Source organism: Echiichthys vipera (assembly GCF_963691815.1).
Source record: "Echiichthys vipera genome assembly, chromosome: 3".
Classification (NCBI taxonomy): Eukaryota; Metazoa; Chordata; class Actinopteri; order Perciformes; family Trachinidae; genus Echiichthys; species Echiichthys vipera.
In genome coordinates this window covers 9,870,095-9,895,713 of record NC_139828.1, presented here as the reverse complement: position 1 = coordinate 9,895,713, position 25,619 = coordinate 9,870,095, and the positions used below count along the sequence as shown (strand labels likewise).

Here is a 25,619-nt window from a genome sequence, read left to right as displayed (position 1 = left end):
TTTGTAAAGTGATTACAAATCTGACTGGCTGATTGTCAGCTCACTAAGCATCTCTCATCGTCAAGCACTGCCTCTTCCCAAGCCCACTGTCTGTCTTAAGTGAAAACCTAATCTCTATAAACAGATTCAAACAGATCATATGAATGTACAATCAGTTGGCAACGGAAAAACTGGTTTCCAATTGTAGCCCAAGTGGTTTTGACCAATCGTGTTTGAGCATGCTTTGGTTGCATACAGGCAAACAGAGAGCAAGATAGGTGTAACACACTGGCTGAAATGCAATCTCGCAACGCACTCGCTCTCGTCTGATGACACTTTATCTTCATTCATATGCAGATATCCGTTTATAGAGATGCAGTCTTTCACCTCCAACTCCATTCTTGCATCTCCAGTTGCTAATCAGACCTTTAAAGTGTTTGTTGCGTTTGAGCCGCCTGGAAAAGGGAGTGTTGGCTTGGATAGCCGCTGTCTTCACCGGAAAGCCTGAAATATTAACCATTGCCCCCAGAGACTAAACCGTCCTCAGACTGATAGCCTTTAGGTTCCCAGATTGGTGAAAACCTAATAATAAAGACAGCTTTTATATGAAAATACAGCCTTCTGTTTCCTTGGGAGCTGAGGAGACAATCTGGCAGTCGAACGGTTGAATGTGCTTTTGTAAATATGGCTGTAGTAGAACTATAAAAGCAGTATCTGTTCGTTGTCCGTTTTTTCCACTATTCAGTCAACTCTCTGGGGGTGTAATGAAGCCTAGAGAAACCCTCTACACTGGGTGTATGAACTCTGCTGGAGCAGGTGTAATGTCATCCCTTCCCTCTTCAAAGGGAGGCCACAGAGAGGAAGAGAGCAAAAGTAACTCCTTTTAGGACGTAAATGTCACAGCTGACCCCGCAGATGTGTTGCACAACATCTGTGTGCTGAATTGAGCTCCTGGGGTGACATCTCTATTAATGGGAATTGACAGTATATGCATTCCTCTTTGATTGCCTATACTGAAACTATTAATATATTCACATGGACTTGCACCTGCCAACTGATGTTGACACTGGATGTAGACTTTTTGAAACTATGTCAAAACTAAATTTACGACCATAATTGCACAAACAAACATATTGCACAACCTTTAAAGTAATAAGGTTTTCATTTAAATAAATGCCTGTTAAGTCACTCTCACACAGGCAAGACAATGGTGGCTATGGCCCACTGATAAGAGCCCTTAACATTTGCCGTATTACAAACTGGGTGTCTTTGGGGTTACATTCCCAAGAAAAATCACAAGCGAGAGGGTAGACGGAGCTAATGCAACCTGCTCGCTCTCAACTGGTTTGGATCTGGTGAGGTGACACGCCTGCAATTAGCACTTATCTCCACAGGTGTATGAAAGTCCATTTAATGATAGTAAAAAGATGTTAGATTGATTTGATGCTTTAAGATTCCTTGTCAAAACCTGGCGCCTACATTACCCACAATGCAACCTGACCGCAAACAGTTCAGTCTGAGATTCTGCTGTGTTTGCTAATATAGACTCGAGCTGCTAGCCTCAAGCAGAGATGAGTAGCGGACTACACAGGTCTGGTAAACTCATCTTTTTAACTCCACGCCCACAGATTTTAACTTTTTTTTTTTTTTAAACTTCTTACAACTTTTTACAATCTTCAGATCTAACTGACGCTGAAGTGTAATCATGGGCGACGATTTATCAGATTTCACGCAGCTCCCTCTGGAGCAGTAAAATGCTTTACACAACCTGATTCACATATTCATTTGTACTCCCCAGGACTTGTAACAGACTTTTATGTGTACGTCAAAACTCTTTTATTAACTGACACCTCCTTTGGTCAATCTAATTCCTCCTTTACTGATCACATACACTTTAATGTGCATGGTTGTTTGCATGTGGGCTTTTCTCTGCCACCTGCCTAACTTCAATTGGACATATGCAATTGGAAGCAATGCTCTGGAAAATAAAGGCTCATTGTACTACAGGTGTTTTTTAAAGGAGAAGGTGGTAAGGGGAGAGAAGTGAGACAGGAGGAAGACAAGTAGGTGTGAACAGTACGGTATGTAGTAAGAAATAGAGTTGAAATTGTGCAGTAAGGACTGTCCTCTAGTTAAGCAACATTGTACAGGCAGATTTACAGAAGACAGGGGTTAAAAGGGGGAAGAACATGGCGAGATGAAAGGAGGACAGAAGACGTGAGAGAGGGCGAGAAGCACTTACAACATGAAGTCCTGCTCCCAGCACGGCTGACTGCCGCGCACAGCGATGGTCGTGCTCTTAACATTCTGCACCTTCAGGGTCACGTATGTGTTAAATTTCTCTGCGAAAAGTGAAATACAAGTTCTATTGGTCATGTTTCTGTGTGTGTGTTAATATGAAACAACCTGATTAGAAAAATAAGTAACAAATGGAAGATCACGGGTCACAACTCACCTTGGGGTCCATCGAGCTTGGCTTTCTTCACTGCAACCAAGCAAACAAAAGGAATGAGTCAAAATATGGAACAAAAAAGTGAGCTAATATTTCCCATTTTCATGCTAACAGGACAGTTATAATATTTCCCATTTTCATGCTGCAAATACTACATTCAATGGATTCTCAGAAGCTTTTCTCAGGTCTATGCTTATAGCGTGATGTGACTTTATCCTACAGACCAGGCTCATGTGCATGAAAATATGGTTGACTGATGATTGACAGTAGCCTGGCATTTTAGAGAAAGGGGGCGGGGGGGGGGGGGGGGGTCTGCTCTTCTCAGACTAAGACTCATCAATCTTCTTTGGGCCGAATGCCAGGATCTCAGTATGAAAGATGCATCCATTCAGCAGGAGATGTCGGCATCTCAGAGTCACAGACCAGGTGAGACTAAAAGCTGATGCCAGGGAGGACAGTGGCCACATGCCTTGTCCTCTCTGAATGATGTATGTGTATGTATTTCTATATGGTTGACAGCAGCAGGGGATGGTGGATGAAAGATGAAGCAGTGCTGCTTTTTGTCTAACACCATAGATGAGGCTCTGCTGAGGTGCCACTGCCAGCTCCTCCACGCAGGGACCTCTGGAGGTACCAGAGTGACTTTTAAAACCTCTTGACGTCAACAGCCTATTAATTATTCATTCAATCCGGCACCCTGCCGATGCCCAGCATCCCCATGTTCAGCAGTGAGGTATTAATATTCAGAGATCCTTTTTTATTTTTATCCCTGATGATTGCCTCTTTCCACTGATGTTACATTTCAGGAAAGAAATACAGGTAATAAGTAATCAATCTATTTGGACCTCAAGCAGACCAACTCTCTTAGAAAATAATTAAATAAATACTTCTAGTTATTTATTCAGTCAAGAAAAGCCTTTAAAATAGCAAAAGTGATGTTGACAAATAAGCACACTCTGAATCACTTCTTAGTTAGTGACTGCAGAGCGAGTATGACAAATTGGCTCCTAAAAATAGCATCACCCAAGCAAACCTTTGGGATAATGCTTATCGCTTAAATATCGGTCTGATTCATGAGGCAGGTGGTGGAGTAAGGGGTGTGGCACAGTGCTTCCTAACCAACTTCAAAGTAAAATCAACATCCTGATACTTTAGCTGCTGACAAGGCAGTCCCACCCAAGCAGTAAGGATTCTCTCCATGGAAGCGCTGAATATACATTTTACAAAAAAAATGTGTTATTTATTTGCTTTAAATAGAAATTAAATGATAGATGCACTTTGGCTGCCAACGCTCTCCCTCACCATCAACCAGTCACCGGTCCTCTCTCTCTCTCTCTCTCTCTACAAGCATCCCCTGCCATGTGGCGAGTATGCACGTGTGCTCCCTTTCTATCTCTTTCTCTTGTGCTCCATTAATCTCTCTCTCTGTGCAGCCGGATGCGGGCAGAGCGAGCTGCATCCCCAACACTAAAAATAACCACTCCAATGTGACAGGGGAGGGGGTGCCAGAAAGGGGTGTGTGTCTGTGTGGAGGGGGGGATGCTTACAGCTCATAGGCATTCACCACCATTGCTGCAGCTACAGCACAGGGGAACTATAGCGAAAGAGGATAGGTGAAAGAAAGTGTGTTACATATTTTCTGCAAAGCCTCGACAGAAAATGCCGAGTCCCGGCCACAGCGATTACAGATTGTTACTGTCTCTTTCTTTGCTGTGGAAAAATTAACAAATACATTCACTCACGCCCCGGTGCAGACGACCTAAAGGGGCTTTTTATTCCCTGAGGTTTTCCAATCAAAACCTTTCCAGGAGGCCACACTTGTGCTGATAGCAGGAACAACAACATAAACTGGCAGACAGAATATGCAGTGAAGAAAAATCTAAAGATTAAGACACAAAAAGAGAGAAATGACCCAAGCGCACACTTAAGTGAGAAACCGTTACAAGCACTGAGAGGTCATTACAGCATGCCCCAGTGTCCTCTTGACAGATAAAATTCAGCCACACACCTGCAGTATATCCTGGGGAAGATATCCACAACAGTGATACGAGTATGACTGCTATAAAAGTGTGCAATGGCAGAATAAGTAGCTGTGGTATCATTAATGCTATAGCATAACTACTGTATATTTTCCCATTAAAACACAATTAGTCTTTGCTCTTAACCATTTCAAGACTCCCAGTAACCCTGGTCATATAAAAATAGCGGAGCAGTGTGTTTGAAATGGTAATTTTTATTACTAGTCAAGGACGTTTTGTTGCTAAATTATATTTATTTATTACGTTGGGCTTTCTGACTTTCTTTTGCAGCAAAAATCTTCCCTAATGATCTGCATACATATGTAAAGAGTCTTAGATGTTTGGATAACGCCTTAATGAGAGAAGGCGAGGCTTTCTCTCATGGCTCACTCTGTTAGAAGGTTATAATGCATTCATTGTCCTATAGCTACAGGGGTGACAGTAAGAGGGTGGTTATGGAAAAAGGCTTATTCAGCTTATGTGACATCATTTCAAAGACTAGCTCTAACATCACGAGACATGGAAGTAGGGCATACACACACATACACATGGGGCGGCTGTAGCTCAGTCCATAGGTGACTTGGCTGGTTCAAGTCCCTGTGTGGACCACCATTCATCTCCTGGGCACTGCCGAGGTGCTGTTGAGCGAGGCACCGAACCCCCAACTGCTCGGGGCGCCGGTCACTGGCAGCCCCCTCGCTCTAACATCTCTCCTTAATTGCATGTATAGGTCCTGTCTGTCCTTTCCCCGCTGCGGGATAAATAAAGTAATTCTTCTTCTTCTTCACACATCTCTGACACTGCAGTGGCCCAACCGTACAGCTCAAGGTAAACTGCTGTGCTCATCATCCTCTATATTTCTTTATTCTTCTCACAGGCACAGTTGAAAAGTATACAGTAATATCAATATAAACCTAACTGCAGGCCTTTAGCAGAGTGCGTAGAAACTAATGAGAAAATGCCAGCAGAGACCTAAAATACCATTGGGGTTGCTATGCCAACAAAGCCTTAAGACATAAAGCGGCCACCAAAGAGCCTGGATCTCAATCCTGACATCTGTGCAATCAGCTCTAGCATTGGTGTCAACAACATAGCAGCCTCTTCATACACACTAGAAGCCTTCTCCAACCTCTCTGGCAATCTGAAGAAGCCTGAAGGAATCGCTTTTCGATCTCACCCTCACTGCTACCTGATAAATCATTCACCGTATTTTTCAAGTGTCTCAGAGAAGGAAATTAGCCAAAATATTCTCAGGGTTGTGGTGGCACAAATCTAAAAAAATCTTTCTCCAAAGGAGGTGTCTTTAAGTTTAATTCAGCGGACTCACGACACAGTCACCATATGAGTTGGGTGAATGAGTCCAAACCAGAGGTATTATGTTTTACACACATATAATGGTTGCAGAGTCAGGGAACACTTTATCTTGAGATGATACAAAAACAGCACCTTGAGATAAAACAAAAGAAGCATTTCCCTTTCTTGGACACTCAGTGAGGCTCTGGATGCTTGCAGAGAAATAAAATGTTTTAAAGGCTCTAGAAATGTCCATTACAGAGTGCATAGAACGGCTAATTACTGGCTCAGCAGTTATTAAGGAGTTGTTAGTTGTTGTCTAAGTATGCAACTTAGGGAATCCATTGATGATACAAGAGAGTTGTGCAGAGCTCAATAAACCTGTTTAAGAGTAAAACTGTACATCCTTTCCTTTTTGCATCATTACTGCCTCTTCATAAGCCTCAGTTTTTTGAATTTGTTGAATGAATTTAAACTTCTCCTGGCTAAGAGGCAGTGTAAAAAACATTAAATAACTCTAAAAGGGGTGCTGTTTTTAATCATTATGAACCTTAAAGCATGATATGGTGATGTGGGGATGTGGGGATGGCCATATGTTGTTCAGAAGGTTACACAAGATCCCCAGTATAGTTATATTTTTCACTCCCTATAGACATTCCCACTATTTATCCATCCAGTTTCCTCCTACTGGTAAATTCCCAGTTGTTACAGCGACTGAATGACATTAAAGGCTTATCACTGATACCCTAAAACAAATGAGACCTCTTCTGGGTATACTTTCTACTTATTTCACTTGAGGAATCCATCACAGACAGCATCAAAGGCTTAGTTTTAAAAAAAATGACAAATACAACATCAATGACTGAAGGAAGAGTTTTGACCAGCAGTCGTAACAACAGGGGAGACCTGGGACGGTGCAAACATTTTTGACATTCCTCTCCGTATGTTGGAGCTCTTTGAAGCCAGTGCCTTCAAAATGTGATGCAAGCTAGTTACATGCATCTGGTGTCAACGGGTTTATCTGTTATCTCAGTCACACTAACAGAAAATGCAGTTCAGTGTCAAACACAAGGACTTAAATTTTACAATTCACCTTGTAATCCAGGTTAGTTCTAACATTATGAAATATGGATTATAAAAAAAACCTATGATATTGAAAGTGTCTTATTCAACATTTCAATTACTTTTGAATATAGGCTAATTGGTGTGTATATTTCTGCTCGTTTGTCTTGTACTTTGCATTTCACAGCTGTTTAACATAATTTGATGCTCTCTTCGAAATGTTGAGGCACACCCGTAACTCTCTCTCTCATACTAAAATTCAAAGAAACATAAATACACATACACTTTTGCAGTTACAACTATCCCAGACTCTTGCAGCCATTAACTAGCTTACCTCACAGCGTAACAACTAAAACATTAGCAGCAACAAATTGCATGGAAGATATCTACATAGACACATAATATGGGATTTAAGTTTCATTAATTTAACTTTAAAACAGGCAACGCTATAACCCCAGAAAATGACTTTCTTACCTCTTTTACCTCTTTATAAACTTGGCTGTGTCTGCCACGGGGTGCATCTGCATCACATGAGGAATAAGGACTAAACTAAACATGTAAAGGGCGAATCAGGTGAGTTTCTGACTGGAGAAAGTCAAAGTGTGACAACTATCCCCTGTCACAACCATCCCCGGTCTCCCCTACAGTGCAGTACAATGAGTCTTGCCTGTTTATACAGTAGAAAACCAATTTGGACTCCGTTGGGGAATCTTAAATTATTCAAAGACAAAGGAGAGCTCAATAATCAAAGAATGCTGCAGCCAATCACGTGGCTTAAAGAAATATCCTCCTCTAACAGTATACCCTCTTTTTTTTTTGGTCCTTACAATTACGCATGAAAGCTGAGATGAATGTCTCAACTGGAGAGCATTTTAAATCAAACTGCTTTCCGTTTAGGTTTTTTTTGATATAAAACAAAAAACAACCCACGCTTCTGTTACACAGGAGGAAAGTGACAGTCGCTTACATCTTGTTTTACTATGTTTGACAGCGGCTGCCGGGAAGCATACACCTACTCCATAAATCGATCCGGTTGTAGCGATGGTAGGTTTTGTAAAACTAGCCCAAGCTGTCACCCTGGACAGTAGGAGTGAAATATTTCAGGGTAAAAACAAAGAACATAGATTAGAGATATGATAAATATACAAAGGTGATGTGGAGTATCCGCCTTATTAATGGTATTTTGCACGGAGCTGCCATTTAATAGCGTGGCACATAAAAAAAAAAAAAACATTCCTGTGCAAGATCCTATTCCAAAAATCATTGCAATGATCAGTAGGCTATCCTCCTACCCCAGGTGAATCCCCCAAAAGCGGCAAAGATATTATTTAAGCCGCTCACACCAGCAGGTCGAGAAAACGCACCGCAAGTCGTGCCGTGGATAGTTAGTTGTTCTCTTACCTCCGACGCACAGCAGTGACATTTCTTATATGCGCCTTTAGTCCCGGGTCCAGCTCCTTCACCAGCTTCCGTAATTGAGCTAATCTGTGCGATATACAGCCTGGGTATGAACCGTTGGGCTGTGGATGGAGACGCCTGCCGTCGCTGGCAGAGACGGAGGGGGGCCTGGCGGGACTCGTTCCGCCGGACAGAAATAAAAATCTTCACACACCGAGAGTGAACGCCAGCGTCGCAATCCTCTCCGTATTTTATGGCTTTTCTGTCAAATTTGAGACTCTTTACCCCCCCGTCTCTCTCAGCTCTCCCCTCCCCGACACACAGCCATCTTGTTCAGCTTCAGCACCGCCGTTGCGTGGACAGCTCCTGGTCGTGACGTCAGGGCGGTGGTGATGGTGTGTAAAAAGGGCGGAAATCATGCTGATTAGCCTCTCCCTCTATATTTAGATAAAAGCTATCTCTCAAAAGCATCTTAGGAAATCATCAGATAATATATGAACTAGTGCTGTACTCAATGAATGGAATTCTTAATGACTATGACTCAAGAAACTCCCCTTCACGATTTTGTCGACTATTTAATTGTGGAGAAACTTAAATCAACCAGTCATGCAAAAGCACCACTTTAAATATTGTAATTACCAGAGAGTAGTTCATAAGTTTCTTGGAAATAAGTCATTCAGCATGAAAAAATCATAAAACCCGACCCAAAATGGGTAAAATGCATAACAAAGCTATGATATGTGAATTAATTTCCCTAATTAAAATAGGAGAAGCACCTTCTTTTTCATATGCGGGTCTGTTCAGCTCAGATGCTGTGTGCAGAGCTGTTTACCACCCCTTTTGTTCTTCTTCTTCTTGACTTGCAAAATTTGTATTCCAACTGAGCAGTCTGGCTGCATGAGTCACGGTCACAGTTAACTGTGTTTTTTGTATTTATGCTGTTTTAAAAAAATGTTTTGTCTTTATGTAAAGCACATTGAGTTGCCTTGGTATGAAATGCACTATATAAATAAAGATGCCTTGCATTGCCTAAACCATGGATGCAGCAATGGTGCCTTTAAAAAAAATAGCACACTCGACGCGAGAATTCATGAAGTTCAGGTCTCGGGGAGACACCAAATTTCTCCTTTGGGTCTCCAGCTTAAAAAGTTTGGGACTAAATAAATAGTAGTCGACCAAAATGACTTGGTCAATTAGTCGACCAAAAAGAGGGAAGCACAAATGGAAGCACTGAGCGAAGGATTTTGTGATGATTAACTCACCCAGCCCTACTTTTAAGGAAGCACTAGGACTGGAGAGGGAAGTGACTGAATAAGAATTACTTAGCAGTGAGTCAGAAAGAGGACATTTCATCTTCTCATACACTGAAAGCAATTGTGTCATTTAGGTTTACAGAATGCTGAAAAACGATTAACTATTGATTATTGTGCCTCGGTGTGACCAAGTATCCCATGGACAAGATCAGCGGTGTTGCATTTTACGACAGGTAAATATTGTGGCACCACCACATCTCTCCAATTAAAACAAACTCCAACCACCAGTGACACATCTCGTTGGTCTGGGCCAACAGCTCCCCCTGCTGGAAAACAACTTTCACTGCATCGTCACAGACTTTAAAGGCTTATTTTGCCTATTTCTTAGAGAGGTATCTAGGCATGCATATTTGAGATGTTGTTTTGTGACTTGACTTGAGATGGGGAAAATTTAAATAATTAGATGCGTCACAACAATTTTTAAAAAGCAAAATTGCACTTATTCATCTTTTGTTGGAAACATTTTCAGCATGGTTTAATGAATTTCAGAAAATACAAATATACTTCACAAATATATAATATTCTGACAAGTGAAACGGTTCGTCCATTCAACAGCCTGACATGATCAATGTAAATTCAAACATGTAAACCCCAACATTTCCACCCTTTCCATTTATTTTGTTTTTCATGCAGTCTAAATAACACTACGTACACATCCCCACCTACCAAATGCCTATGGCATTTACTGTAAACCAAAAATCAGGCCTGTCTTATTGGGCGGACTGCTAATACTACACAATAGGGTTAGGGTCAATCCGATTTTCACTTAATTTTAGAAGTTCAAAAGATAAAGGTCCATTAAATTTAATGGAATTGCTGAACTGTAAAAACCCTCAAAAATGCCACGCAAATATATATTTACAAAAACTCATGTGCATGAGTACACATATTCATAAAGAAGAGGCTTGTAGACACGGACTGTTTGTGTTGTGCTTTGAAGTGTTTGTACCCTTGTCTTCACCATCCTTCAGATATCCACATGCTCTGTTGAATGGCACTGACTTGACCTAATACCACAGAGACTGTGACGTGTCCCTCTGATGCAGGAATGAAAGCGTCTGCCGCGGGAGTCTTCTCATAATTTCTCACTGGCAGGGAAATAAAGCATTAGGTTAACAAAAAATAAATGAAAAACAAAGAAATGTTCATAAATTAGATTGAAAATTGTGCAGAACTAAGGTCCAGTAATAATAATGTGGATAATAGTGGATGTTTTCTAAAACAATTTGCTCTTCGTCAGGCAGTTAGTGAAGTTTATCTTAACTGGCACCATAAATATTTTCTTGATACTACTCATCCATCGTCTCACAGGTTCTCATTGTAATGACTCAGAGGATTACTTTACTCCAAGATATCTATAGAACCGAAATATTGTGTTACATAGCAGAATAGTAAGTAGATAATAATAAATTACACCCTATAAGATAAGAATTTTATGTGGACAGAGTAGAAAGGGGAGAGGGAAATCTGTAGCGAAAGGGCCCTGGGCTGGATTCAGAAGAAGAATAATTACTTTTATTAATCCAGCAAGGGGAAATTCAATTGTTTCACTCTGTTATTATACATGTTACACACACACACACAGGACCTATATACATGTGAGGGGGCTGCCAATAGATCGGCACCCCGAGCAGTTGGGGGTTCGGTGCCTTGCTCAACAGCACCTCGGCAGTGCCCAGGAGATGAACTGGCACCTCTCCAGCCACCAGTCCACACTCCATTCATGGTCCACACAGGGACTCGAACCGGCGACCCTCGGGTACCTATGGACTGAGCTACTGCCGCCGCAGAGACTATATGCACACTTCACTTCATCAAAGCTTCTTTTTCAACATTTCAACTCCTACTCTCCAGGTTGAGTCTCAGAGATATTGGTTACCTGTCCAGATGAGAGAGTACGTCGCAGAGCTGGGTGAACAGGGCCCGATGCTTTTGAGGGTTCCCCTCCAGCACTCCACTGAGACGACTCAGGTACGAGTCCAGGTTCCCGTGAGATGCTGTCTCTCCTGTGCCTGTTCAGAAAAGTCACAAAATAATTAAATCCACACATACTCAAAGGTTAAATATCATATGGCGATCCTAATAAGAATTAGTGCTCTTTGAGAGTATTAATCATTATTCCCTGTTGTCTAATTTTATACTATGGGACCACACAAAAATAAATCTAGCATGAAAATAGAACAGAAGAGCAGATGTATCTAATATCCATGCTGACCTGGCAGGGGGACTGATGACAGACTGTTGACCAGTGTGTGTTTAATGGCCAGCAAGTGTTGGTGAAGAGCCTGGGTGCGCTTCTCGTCCAGCCCCAGTTCAGCCTCCAAGCGCTCTTTAGCATTGTACATGTCCTTAATGTGCCGCTGAAGCGCTGCATTCTGCTCCTCAAACTCAATGTTGGCCTTACGAAGCCGTCGCAACTCGGCCTCTCGAGCTGAAACCACAGGGAGAGGAATAAAACAGGACTGGATGGCATGTTAAGATTATGCCTTTCATGGTATGTTGCAAGGAAATTACTTTACAGCGTCAAATGATTTGTTAAATGATGGTTGTTTCTCTGTTACCTTTGTTCTGATCGAGGAACTCCTCTGTGAAGATAGGGATGTCGAATCTGCTTGTGAGGTCAGAAGCCTGAAGGACATCATCAGTAAATGGACAGCTTAGTGGTTTGAACTTGATGTTAAAATGCTATTGCAGAATAGACAGTGACAAAATAAGGATGTGTCATCTACCTTTGATAAAGATGACTCTGAACTAGTGCTGATTATGACGGATGGAGTGTCTTCTGAAAGAGAACAATGTATGAGCATATTACAGCTCACATGGCACAAATAACGACTACACGTCGTCTTGCTACCCCTGTGATGTAGTGCACATGACATATCCGAGGTAGGTAGAGCGAAGTTGTCACCTTTCTTGATCCTCTTGTCTTGTATCTTAGAACTGGTGATCTGGTACGCCTCAGTCTGCTGATATTCCTTCAGTTCCTGAGCGTACTGCATCTTCTCCCGTTCCGCCTCGTCCAAGTAGCGCTGTCAGTTCACAAATGATGTTGAGGTGCTTTACTGAGGGAAACATTCTGTCTTGCTAACGGACAGGTGCTTGATTATTTGAAACCTTTTTTTCTAAAAGCGTTCTTTTTGTATGTAGTACATTTGAACGTAAAAATGTCCCACTGATGGAAAAATATCTTAAAAAGAAACTTTAAAATTAAACATCAGAGTTTGATTCATACAACATCCAGGAAACAAGACAGATGATGATGCTGCTTGCAGCGAAAATCAAATACAGAGATAACACCTGCACTTCTATTCTTAACCACACTTTCTGTGTGCAACTGTGGGATACCAGCCCATCTGGACAGGTAATAAAGCATCGTTAAAAATCCAGCGCTTACAGTAAATGTGTTGTACTAAATATACCATGTTAAACAACACATGTAACATGCAAAACTTGAATTTCTACCTGTTTGTCATTCAGGGCTAATCGTGTCCACTCTGCTCCAAGTCTCTTGGTGATTTCTGGGAAAGGCAAGTCAGGATGTCTGGCTCGCATTTGTTCTCGGCGTTCATTCAGGAAGCGGACATATCCTGTTACTGGTGCCTTAGGACCATTCGGCAGCACCTTCTTTCTTTTCTTTCCCTTCGGCCAGCCTCTCTTCTTCGGCTGCAGAGAGGGAGGACAACGCTCCCATTAAGGCAGGGACTGCTCACTCATCTGTGCTACCGTTCCCTTCTCAGAGAACGTACATAATTACACACCAGTACTGCAACTTACAACTATCAATTAGTTTCAATATTAATCTATATGCAGATTTTTTTCTCTGCCAATTGTTTGGTCAGTCAAGTGTCAACAAATTTCAGACATGATTAACAGATTGTTTGATTTGTCTAAAACAAAACATCCAAAACAATTTACCATCATAGAAGACTAAAAGGAGCAGCAAATATTCACATTTGAAAAGCTGTAACTAGAATTATTTGGGATAAACGATAACTCTATAATTAAAACTTTTCCCCAATAATCTTATATTCATCCGCTAACTAACTAGTGTTGCGTTGCCACAACACCAGGGCTGAAAGTTTGACTGAACAAGTTAACATTCTGGGGCTGGTTTTGCAAAGATAGACAAAGATAGACTAAGATCTAACTGCTAGTCAAAATTTATATAGATGTTTAAATTCACCTGAATAATATGGTTCTTAGTCCCCAGTTATCCAGGCAGCAGGGCAGCTAACTTTGAGGTTTAGAATAGTCTAAAACGCCTAGACTAATTTAGCATCAAGATTACTGTAAGACTGGTCGAACACTAAAGACCAGGGGCCGTATTTCACAAAACATCTTAAGGCTAAGGCTTAAGGACTCCTAACTTTTTAAAACAAGTGTAATTTACAAAGCATTTTAGCGCTAAAAGTAGCTCCTAAATCTATAAAAACATAGGGGTGACTTCAGTAAATCAGGAAAGACCTCACATGGCTGCTGCAGTCAACATTTTGGAGAGATGAAATGATAGTGAGCTTTTAAAAAGGTACCGTGGTAGAGTTGGTCAGGGATGCCATCACATCACTGACTAATAAAAAACATCCAATATCAACGCAGATTAAAGTTGGTACAACTCTTTGCTATTTGGCCACGGGAGAAATGCAGCTGTGCTACGCAGACGATCTTGGCATCTCTCAGCTGTCGGTCAGGAGGATTTTGCACTAGAGGATAAATGTCCTATCCAGACCCCACATAATGCAGCAGTTAATTTACTTCCCCATTGAAGTGTTTCTATTATAAATTCACTCTTAGGGACTCATTCCCTCTCAGCCAATCACTGTGGGCATAGAGGGTATAAGGATGTCTCCCATACCACCGAGGTCAAACCCACCCTCTAGTCTTAGCACGAGTAAAAGTTGGTCTCAGAAGCTTCTGGAATAGATTTGAAGGAATTACTCTTAACTAAGAACTTTTAGCGCTCTTTAGGAGTACTCTTAAGATAAAATGTTTTGTGAATACGGCCCCAGACTATCATTTCGTTGTCAAACCAGCCTCTGGCTTATTTGTATTTCTTTAAACCAATCACAATCATCGTGGGCAGTGCTAAGCCCCCGATCTTCTGTAGCAACGGTGTCCTTGCAAAAATAGGGAAATTAAACTAATACAGCAAATATATCCCACCTTCATAACGGTTATAATGTTATAGGAGGGGCCACATGATGAGATGTATTTAACTTCTTATTTTTTACGGTTGGTCGATCATTTATGCTCTTTTACGATAATGTGCTGTTATAGTAGAGCAGAATAGCAGAATAGCGGAATAACATTTACAGTCAGTCTAACAGAAAAAACCCTCTCACTTTAATGTAATACAATACAACAGCAACACTCACTACAGCCTCCTACATGAGCATAAAGTAAAATGAACACGTCTTTACTATTCTGCTGTATTAACCGCCATAACATATGAGTCATATTCACATTACTATAGATATTGTTATAGTGACTGTTGCTTGCATCTCTGGAAGTGTGTCTGTCTCTCTGTCTTTTGTCTGTCTTTGTATCTTTCTTATTCCTTTTCTTCCTCCCCAACCGGTGCAGACAGATGTCCGTCCTCCACAGAGCTGGGTCTGTCCAACGTTCCTGTCTGTTATAGGGAAGGTTTGCGTTGCCATCGTACCCGTACAGGGGAAATGTTGGGTCTATGTAAATCATAAATAAGTCATAGAGTGTGGTCTTTACCTACTCTGTAAAGTGTCCTGAGATAACTTTTGTTATGATTTGGCACTATAAATAAAACTTAATTGAATTTAATTGAATTGAAACAATAAAATGGCAACTGACTGCAAACAGTTCTGGTCTATCACATCTTTGTTTGCAAAAACTTAAGAGCCGTATTCCTCACTAAAAGAAAGTAATTGAAAGTAAAGGCATCGTCCTGGTCAGCTGTAACAGCACCCACCTCCTCTTGTGGTTGATCTGCTGAATGTGAAGGTTTGGACTGCTGCGATGCATCACTCTGCTCTTGTTTGATCCCTCCCATGATCTCAGTGCTATGGACTAATTGGGGAAATGGGTGTTAATCCGTCAGGGTTACGTAGTGGGAAGAAGCCTGTGCAGAAAAACATGGGGGGGGGGGGGGGAAATATAGAGAATCCAGAAACAGTCAATTGCAGCATTATTTTCCTCGCTTCTTAAGCTAACCTGACTGCTAGCAGTTCAATACGGCTAACTGTTCACACAACGGACAGTATCCGGGGGGGAGCCTGGATCGAAACGGCTCACTGTTCACACGGATAGAAATTTAAAATATGTAAATATGCATGTGTGCATGCAACAATGTGAAGTCACCTCGGGCAGTGACAGTTTTATATGGTTATTTGTACTTTTTTGGATAAACGCAACTCACCCGATAATGATCCCCTTGGCCAAACAGGAAGAGAACCCTGCTGCCTCTCCTCTGATTGGTCGGAACGAAGAGTCCTGATTGGTCGACAGGATATCCCCCTCAACACCACACGGGTTTGATCACATTATATATATTTGTTTATTATTATTATTATTATTAATGTCTCTTTCTGTTGTTTGATTTTAATTATTAGTAATATTCCGCATCTGTTCAAATGTCTTCGTTTATTTATACATATATATATCTAATTATTTAGTTTAATTATTATTAATATTTTGTATCTGTTTTAATGTTTGCTAAAACGTTGTTTTGTAACCATAGTTGGTCCATCTTGTTATTTTTATAAATGTCTTTGTTTATATATATATATATATATATATATAGTTTTTCTGTTGTTTGGGTTTTAATCTGTTTATTATTATTAATATTCTGCATCTGTTCAAATGTCTGGAGTTGCTAAATGTGGAAAATAACAAGGAAAGAAAAAGTTGTATTGTATAATCCACAGAATAAAAAGCCATATGTTTTGGGACCAAAGTTGGTCCATCTTTTTATTTGTATAAATGTCTTTATTTATATATATATAAAAACCATACACTAAACTTGGGAACGGTATGAAAATATAGACTAATATATATCCATATGTTTATTATTATTAATGTTTCTTTCTGTTCAAATGTCTGGAGTTGCTAAAAAAAGTTGTATTGTATAATCCAGAGAATAAAAAGGAGAGCCATATGGTTTGTGACCATGGTCGGTCCATCTTTTTATTTTTATAAATGTCTTCATTTATTTATATATATATATATATATATATATATATCCATATGTTTATTATTAACGTTTCTTTTTTTCTGTTGTTTGGTTTTGAATCAATTTAATTATTAATATTTTGCGTCTGTTCAAATGTCTGGAGTTGTTAAATGTGGAAAATAACAAGGAAAAAAAAGTTGTATTGTTTAATCCACTGAATGAAAAGGAGAGCCATATGTTTTGTGACAATAGCTGATCTTTTTATGATATATATATATATATATGTTTATTGTATGTATTGAAATACAGTACTTTATTAAATGCTACCACTGATTGTCCTTAATAACGTTATAAAAATGTAACACAAAAGAGAGCAGGAAAATAGCACACTTTCATTTAATAAGGGGTGTATTAACTCGTTTTGAGACTCATTTCTTTGGTTTAGTATTATTTGTATTCTACTTTACTTTTTTATTGTACAGTGCTCCCATATTTTGTTACTATTGTTAGTAGAGATGCACGGTTATATTTGCAAAAAATCCCTAATTGTAAGGTTGATAAAATGACAATGTTTAATGCTGTTGTGCTTTTATACTATTGATGATATGCTGGAACTGTATAGGAAACTTAGATACCTTTTAACTAAAAGGCGCAATACATCTCTCTTTGTTTCAACAGGCCAAAGCCAACTGCGAACATGTCAACCTGTTCCAGTCAGGGCGTTTTTGTCTGAGCTTTGCAACATCTGGTAAATATTTCAATTTGAAAACCTCATGAAATAACGTAATTTGTCTGTGAACATGATTGTCCGCTCTCTATCAAATAAAGAGCTTGACAAGAAAGTCCTGATATTAATTAGAATGGAAAAATAATGTAAAATAGGCCTTCAACTACATGACTGCCAAGTTCTCACTCACCAAGTCCAGCAACAATTTCACGAAAATAGTTGGAATACATTTTTAAAACCATTTTAGCAAACAGCAACTAATAAAGATGGATTATCTTGTTTAGAGTTGCTCCGAACCCGCATCTGCTGATATTTTTTGCTTCTGAGAAACAAATACTTCAGATCTCGCAGAAACACATTTGTCAATGTTGGGCGTGGCCTCTTTTATACAACTCCGCCAGTATGGTTGCTCTTGAAGGATAGAGCCCTACAACCACAAAAACTCTGTAGTACCACACTGAATATCTGACTGCTTATCACAGAGACCACCTTGTAGAGTTGGGGAAATACCATGACCACCAGACTAGAGCCACTGTTGCTGAGGTTCAGGTCTGAACTTTGTTCTGTGGTGCCAGAAAATGGAAAACTTGCATTCACACTACAACTAGTAACGGTCATAATTCCCATTTTAGTTATATGTACACCAATAGTGGAGGTAGGGCTGTAACTAATGACTAAAATAAAAACATTTGAAAAATGCCCATCTTCCAACCCCAGAAGCGTTAGGCTTTCTCAAATTGTTTTGTCCAGTCAAGAAAATTAAGACCATTTCTGATTATATAAAGGTGAAAGCAGGAAATATTTGTCATAAAACAAAACCTAATCTCAGTCATATCATAATCTTAACTCCGGCAGCTTATAGGACCAACATTGAAATAAGCCTGGGACCATTTTATCCTGGACACGTTTGATGTGGTATGCCATTTAATGTTCTTGTAATGTTACTTATCTAATACAAACACAAGTAGATTAAACCACAAAGTATGAGTGATTTCAATACACCATTGCAGAAAACAGGTACTTCAGTGATGCCCATCATCTACAAATAATGCAGAGCCCTCAGCAAAGCACATCCTCTGTAGCTGTTGTATAAACATCCATGTCCAGATGATCAACCACAAATAAAATAAAACAGACCAAACCATTAGTTTTTATTTTGTTTTATTGATCGTTTACAATTTTTGTAGTTTATTCATTATTGTCAATACTTTTGGCAAACATTAGTGCTCACTGTGTTCTGTACAGTCCCACATCATTGACTTAAATTTGATGGGAAATGAGGAATGAAGCAGTGGGGTCCAGGTGTTTACAATTTGTCCAGGTAGTTATCCAACTCTGGGACACCTTCCTTGAGACCCTTACGTTTGCGTGTATCAGTGACAACGGTACCAGGCTTGGTAGTAGGGTCCAGGGGGTCTCCTGGGAGGATCTGCCAATGGTCGAACACACACTGTGGGAAGGCCTGGCCACCAGTGTGGGAACGAAGGTCAGCTGTGAAACCTGGGAAAGAACAAAGCAAAATCATGTTTACCTTCCTGTCAAACCTTGCAAAGAACATTTGTTCCGTTTCTTGCAGAAAGCAAATTATACTGAATAGCTTGGGGCTTTCTATGTCATGGACGCTTAAACTACCTACTCTGGGTTTGCAGGGCATTGAAAAGTTTATATTTACATTAGTCTTGCAGGAGTTAGCATTCTTGCATAGGGGGGGACGGGGGACTGACAATGGCTGATTGTACATGAGGGCTTACCAAATGACTCATTGACAGGCAGGTATGCCTTGGTAAGACGCATGGGTGTTCCCTGCACAGCAACTTCCTCAAACACGTGACCACGCCTCCTGTTCAACACACCGTAGATTCCACCCACTGCAGACTCAGGACACTGCAAAGTAAACAACCAGATATTTAGTTCCACAAACACCACCATTTGTGAAATGACATGGCTGGTATGGAAAATACTTGTTAATCTGTGACATTAACCTTTGTAACTTAACCTAGATAAAAGTCTCCATCTCCAGTGGCACTTACCTGGATCTCCACAAGGTAGACGGGCTCCATGAGCCTGGGTTCAGCAGTAAGCGCACATGCGTACAGAACTCTGCGAGCAGTGGGAATAATCTGACCACCACCACGGTGAATAGCATCTGTATGCAAGGTCACATCATGGACGTTGAAGCGAACGGCACGCATGTTTTCTTCACAGAGGACACCCTAAAGACAACATTGAGACAAAATTATAGATAGTATTTCCAGACACAAAATGTCTCACTCAGGAAATAACCTGAAGCAAGCTTCCATTTGAAACCGGTGGAGCTGAGAACAGTGAATTCACTACTTTGGACATCTTACCTCCTTGACAGCCCACTGGAAGCCAGCCACAACGCTATCCTTGATTTCATTAAGGTACTGCACTCCTTTGGTTACGTCCATCAAAAGGTTGGGGCCAGTTCCATCAGGGCCAAAGCACCAGATCTTTTTGGACTCACCAGCATCCCAGTCATACTTTTCAGCAAGGAAGCGGGCACGTGCCTTCATCTCCTGACGAGGGGTGACATCACCTTTCTCAATGTCTTCTGCCAAGCCTTCTGGGAAGGGACAGGCCTTCATGAACAGACGGTTATGCTTGTTGGGAGACTTTGACAGACACACAACTTTTGATTCTTCGCTGACTGTCTCTCTGTAGGACACCACAGGATCAGATTTCTAAAAAAAACAAACAAAACAAATTTCAATGCAGAAATGTTCACTAGTAGGGATATTATCAAAATGATATCTCTACTGTTACCAATTTGATTTTTGGTTTACATTACCTTGAGTGGAACACCAGCATGATCTTCCTCCAGATCCTTCAGACAGATCTCCAGATGTAGCTCTCCAGCTCCAGCAACAATGTGCTCCCCAGACTCCTCAATGATGCACTGGACCATAGGATCGGACTTGGACAGACGCTTCAAACCCTCCACCAGCTTGGGCAGGTCAGCAGGATTTTTTACCTCCACGGCAACTCTCACCACAGGGCTGACACTGAACTTCATCACTTTCATGTTGTGTGCCTGCTCAAAGGTGGTGATCGTTCCGGTCTTGACAAGGTACTGGTCCACACCAACCAGACCCACGATGTTTCCACATGGCACATCTTCAATGGGCTCAACATAGCGACCCATCATCAAAATGGTCCTGGGCAAAGTGTAATGGGCATTTAACAAGACAATTCCAATGTAATCAACAGCTGATCAATTGATAATAAGCCATACGAAGTAACTGATCAACAGGTGTTGAAAACCAACCTCTGAATGGGCTTCAAGAAGAGATCGTCCTTCTTTCCAGGGACAAAGTTTGGTCCCATAATTCGTACTTTTAGGCCAGTGGAGACACAGCCAGAGAACACGCGACCAAAAGCATAGAAGCGACCCTTGTCATTGGTGGGGACCATCTTGGAGATGTACACCATCAAGGGGGCCTTAGGGTCACAGTTCTTGATACCTGGTGTAAAGAAAGAAAATGATTGGTCAGACAATCAGTTGAGTCCAAGTAAGGGCCTAAATTGGCTCCTTGCTAGAGATAAAAACAAAGCACAACTACGTTTTAAAGTGAAGACGTGTTCGACTAAGAAGTGGCAAACTCCTTAAAGGAATAATGTATTTGTGTGCATATAGTGGGAGAGACTATGTTGACGCTGCTGAACTGTCTATTCTGGGGTATCATACAGACACAGCCAGAAGTGAGAGGGAATGTGTGTGACATTGTTAATGTAACAGTTCGTGTGATGTTTATTGTCAGTGGGTAAATGCATCAACTCCTCAAAACCAAAGTCCCCGTGCCTTTGCTTGTTACCTGTCGACATATTGAAGTGAAAGGCGTTAGCCCCCGACCTTTAAGGGCGACAAGCCATTCATGAGTTTTGCTCAGCACCGCTATTGGGCCATTCCCACACCCCATAATGATGAGCAGCTCCTCTGGGTTTAGCCACTTGGGTCGGGGGAAAACAACTACTACCAATCAAAGCCTGACTAGGCTTACTGCCCAGATATTGCCATGAGCAATTTCTAGCTGTTTATATTAAAGCCTTGTATTCCTACGCATGAGCAAAATTATAGTAAATCAGCACCATACCCATGGCAGCCTCATCATCTGGAGGTCCTTCATAGAGCAGTTCGCAACGGTACTTCTGGGCAGTGACGGGGGAAGGCAGGTGGATGGTGATCATCTGCAGAAGGGCTTCTCCAGCAGGCAGCCAGCGGCGCATCACAGCCTTCAAGAGGGGCTTGCCCTCCTTCTCCTTGTCTTCAGTATCCAACTTGATATCCAGTTTTGCGATCATTTTAGCAGTTTCGTCCTTCTGGAAGTTCATGATTGCGGCGAACACCTAAAAAAAAAAAAAGTAAATTTTAATTAGTAGACTGTAATTAAATATGACTAAGCCAAGAATGCTTAAAAACAAGCTGCTGTTTTTGTGCTCCGCTCAGAGTGAAAGCTATCATCACTGGTTAATCAGGTCAAAGTGAAGAATTTTCAAATCATCACTTGCAGGCACACTAACTATTTTAAAACGATATTAAAAAAAACAAAACAAAGTCTTGTTACCTTAAAGATGGGGTCCAGGATAAGAGCAACAAAGGTGCGGGGGTACTTTGCGCCATCAGCTCCAATAGATGATTTAAGGAACTTTCCAGCCTTTGTATCATAGTACCTAGAATACACAAGATGTCAAGATTTATCAATAAAACAATCAGAATAAAAGCAACACAAACACACCAAAATTCTAACCATTATTGTGAATGCATTGAAACAGCCCAGGATACATGTGACTTCACATGCTTTTCATAATAATGTGCTCTCAGAGCTTCAGCCTTTTCCCTAAGTCAACAGTATAGACATTTTAGAGACTTGCCTATCGCCCCACAGCTTCTTCATCATGTCTTCAACCTTCTTGCAATGCTCATCTGGCGTCAACTGGGCGTTGCCCTTGGCAGCAAACTTGGCTGCATACATCTCAGCAAACTGCTTCAGGGTGAAAGCCCAGCCATGGAGTCCAGAGCCAAAGCCAACGGTACCAATGGTTGGATTGACCTTGAGAGTTGAAATCACCACAACAGAACATGAGTACATTTTAAAGAGATTTTTCAATAGATATTTTATTAAGCCATACCTTTCTCACTTTGGAAACTATTTAGAACTTGCTACAATTCTGGACAGTAGACATCCTATATAAAATAAAATGTTCCAGCTAGCCCCTTACCTGGAGGTTGCCAATAGGTCCACTTTCATCTTCTCCATAAGTGGAGATGATGACATTGACAGACTCAACAATACGCTGGAAAGTCTGGTACAGATCTTCAGGTTGAAGCTGCAACTCCAACAAGGCACGGTCCATCTTGTTCATCATCAAGACTGGCTTGATACGCTCACCAATGGCTTGACGAAGCACGGTCTCAGTTTGTACACAAACACCTGGTGGGTAAACATTAAGAGAATTCAGCGTGCGAAAAGCAGATAAAGTTGTGAGTAATTTCACAGAAGCAGCTTAAAAAGGTCAGCATAATGTGAGGGACACTCAATTACTTATAAATTATACATCTACAATATTTCCAATAGAACACTTACATTTCAATATAAGGAACCGTTAACATACATTTACTTATTTACACTGGTGTTTGCCTGTAGGGTTTTACTTGAATACAAAAAAAATGTGCAGGAGAAAATTTAAGAAACAAGTTGGATCATGCACACTGGCTACTAAGAATTGTTTATCCTTGTACCTACCAGACACACAGTCCACTACAACCAGGGCTCCATCAGTGACACGGAGAGCAGCAGTCACTTCAGAGGAGAAATCCACGTGCCCTGGTGAATCAATCAGGTTGATCAAGAAGCCGGTGCCATCCTTGCTCTGCTTAATGAAGGCCACATCATTTTCGCTCAGCTCGTAGAACAGGGAAATGGCACTGCAAGTAAGGAAAAAGTGTGTGTTAAAACGAGTTAAATGTCACCAAGCATGTGATTTATTCTACTAAAGATACAAAGATAATTTTATAATGAGATGACTTTACTTTAATAAGTATTGCTCCTGGGTTGATAACAGATATGGTTAACCCTTGTGTTGTATTCACTTTGAAGACCATCCGGTCAAATTGACCTGGGACATATTTGGGGTTGTAAATACAAGTTTAAAATTCAATTTCATAAAACATCATGTCTTCATCTGAATTTCAAAAAAATAGAGATAACCTATGTTTAATGATTGGTCTCTACACAACAACGAAAGAGCAATTTGTTTTTGTGGTGGTTGTAGTCCACAAGAGGATAAAGTGCGGGAGAGTGAGAGCAAACAGCTTCTCTATGCTTAGATTCTAATGTAGCTTTTAGAATGCGTGTCTCTGTATGCAGTTCAAACTAACCCGAAGACCATATGAAGTATGAAAATGTGTCGGGTATAGCCGCATGTGAGCTCAACAGTTTGTTTTTGCATGTTTATCACAGAAAATATGCTACTTGTAGAAACTTAACCTGCTGGATATCATTCAAGGGTTAAATAAATATTGAAAACAAACTATTATATAATGCATTGATCTGTGTTTGACTCCAAAAAAGCATTTTATTGGCAATCTATTTAAAAAATACACGTAATGAGGCTGCAAAGGATGGTTACACACTTTCTATGCGAGAAACAAAGCAATGTTAGAACCCAGTTGAACATATAAGAAACCTACGTCGACTTGATGGTGATGCAACGTTCCTGTTCATCTTTGCGCGTGTCGGTGAAACGGGTCTCTCCAGCACGAGCTGAGGCGATGATACCAGCCTTTGACACAAGTGAGTCTGTCAGGGTTGACTTTCCATGATCGACGTGCGCAATCACAGACATGTTACGGATGTTGGCCTTTTTGTCCATGATGGCACGGATCTGGTCGATGGTAAAGTTCACCTAAGGGAAAAACAGATTAGAACATTCGTAAAAAGGACAAAAAAAGTGCACACATGAAAAAAAGTAATTATATGCACTGTATGTATCCGTTTTGCAAACTCTAACCCACCTCTCGGAATGACTGTCATTTCTAACACTGACTGCACCCACATCATATCTAATCCTGCTAGTCATGCAACGTCAATTGTTCAGCGCCTCCATCCAGGGCGTTATCCGCCATCATCACAGCCGTGACGATACTGTTATGTTCATTACTTAGCCGTTTTTTATTACGACCTCTTGTCTGTGATCATATACAGAGTCTGATTTGCAATGATGTCGACTAAATTGGCTATATAACCCATGGATCGTTGGTAAAAAACAAGGTTGAGTCATATAGAACCCGGCATAACATGTCGACGTGAATAGGCCACGTGTACAGACTTTGACACCATGCTAACATTAGCTTTGATAGCTAAACTAGCCGGCCGGGCCGGGAAAAAGCCAGTTGCCGGCAAATTATTACCCCAGCCCGTTACAACTTCATAAGACAGCGCTAACCCCACCACAGACGACACATTTAAAAACGCACTTGTGCCATTCACTACACACTTTTATATAGGTATTAGATGCATTTTCCGGTTTACAGCTAACGTTATCACATCACTTAATGTTAGCCATTATAACTTTAACAATGAGTCGCACGGAAAAAAGACCACTCAATAAAAGGCACCTGAGTCAACAACACAACATAATTCCGAACTGTTTCTCCTAAATTGCCAGTGGCTCCGTGCGGTTAACGGTTCCGCCGATGCCATAACGGCTGCCATTTTGATCAAAGCACAATCAGAAGAGAATTGACACTTAGCATCCTTAAAAACACCCGTAAGACTGTTAATATTGACATCGAAGACGCCTTGTGTGTCCGATGATTCAATGATAACTCGGGTAAACAGTAGAAACTCACCATTTTGACGGATGGTTTTGGATCCGCTTTGGTGGCGAAAAGACAGGAAATTTTACGCTGCCCACCTCACGAGGTCATAGGCAGGGAAGAGACCGCTGACGTCAGAAAACGTGACTTTATACTGCGTGCGTCAAAGCACTGTGCGTCATTACGTATGACGCACAAGGCAATGTGGCACGCTGCTGCTGCTGGGCTACTTACGACAAAAAGGCAAAAGAGCTGTGTCATCATTCATTAAAATAGTTAGTAATGGATTATTTGAACGACAGCTAGTTATTATGAAACTGCAAAACAGCTGCTATTATTATTATTATTATTATTATTATTATTATTATTATTATTATTATTATTATTATTATTATT

General features: G+C 40.8%; 3 protein-coding genes across 4 annotated transcripts in view; all 3 read right to left on the bottom strand.

Moving 5' to 3' along the window:
• unc13a (unc-13 homolog A (C. elegans)) overlaps positions 1 to 8,227 on the bottom strand; it is a gene marked incomplete at both ends in the record, with an annotated part of 50,395 nt that extends 42,168 nt beyond the window's left edge. The window contains 3 exons of the mRNA XM_083910946.1: positions 2,222 to 2,321; positions 2,435 to 2,464; positions 8,206 to 8,227. Of these exons, the coding sequence (XP_083767072.1) occupies positions 2,222 to 2,321; positions 2,435 to 2,464; positions 8,206 to 8,227 (152 nt within the window). The remainder of the gene's footprint in view (positions 1 to 2,221; positions 2,322 to 2,434; positions 2,465 to 8,205) is intronic.
• A 1,746-nt stretch (positions 8,228 to 9,973) lies between these two features.
• Positions 9,974 to 15,941, bottom strand: hmg20b (high mobility group 20B). Of its 2 annotated transcripts, none has more exons than XM_083911367.1 (9): positions 15,904 to 15,941; positions 15,457 to 15,606; positions 12,978 to 13,178; positions 12,424 to 12,544; positions 12,245 to 12,297; positions 12,077 to 12,143; positions 11,731 to 11,946; positions 11,395 to 11,527; positions 9,974 to 10,603 (listed from the first exon to the last, which is right to left on the bottom strand). In XM_083911367.1, the coding sequence occupies exons 2-9, from the start codon at positions 15,535 to 15,537 to the stop codon at positions 10,591 to 10,593; spliced, it is 885 nt and encodes a 294-aa protein (XP_083767493.1). In that variant the 5' UTR covers positions 15,538 to 15,606; positions 15,904 to 15,941; the 3' UTR covers positions 9,974 to 10,590. The 2 variants fall into 2 exon arrangements, with proteins under 2 accessions (XP_083767493.1, XP_083767494.1); XM_083911368.1 differs by having other exon boundaries at positions 12,245 to 12,294.
• A 2,586-nt stretch (positions 15,942 to 18,527) lies between these two features.
• Positions 18,528 to 25,352, bottom strand: LOC310945109 (elongation factor 2b-like). The gene is made up of 13 exons (XM_083911100.1): positions 25,257 to 25,352; positions 24,096 to 24,310; positions 23,149 to 23,330; positions 22,625 to 22,836; positions 22,277 to 22,455; positions 21,970 to 22,075; positions 21,499 to 21,751; positions 20,673 to 20,868; positions 20,196 to 20,562; positions 19,735 to 20,088; positions 19,414 to 19,596; positions 19,135 to 19,267; positions 18,528 to 18,883 (listed from the first exon to the last, which is right to left on the bottom strand). Exons 1-13 carry the CDS (start codon positions 25,257 to 25,259, stop codon positions 18,690 to 18,692), a joined length of 2,577 nt encoding a protein of 858 aa, XP_083767226.1. The 5' UTR covers positions 25,260 to 25,352; the 3' UTR covers positions 18,528 to 18,689.
• Between the last annotated feature and the right edge of the window lie 267 nt (positions 25,353 to 25,619).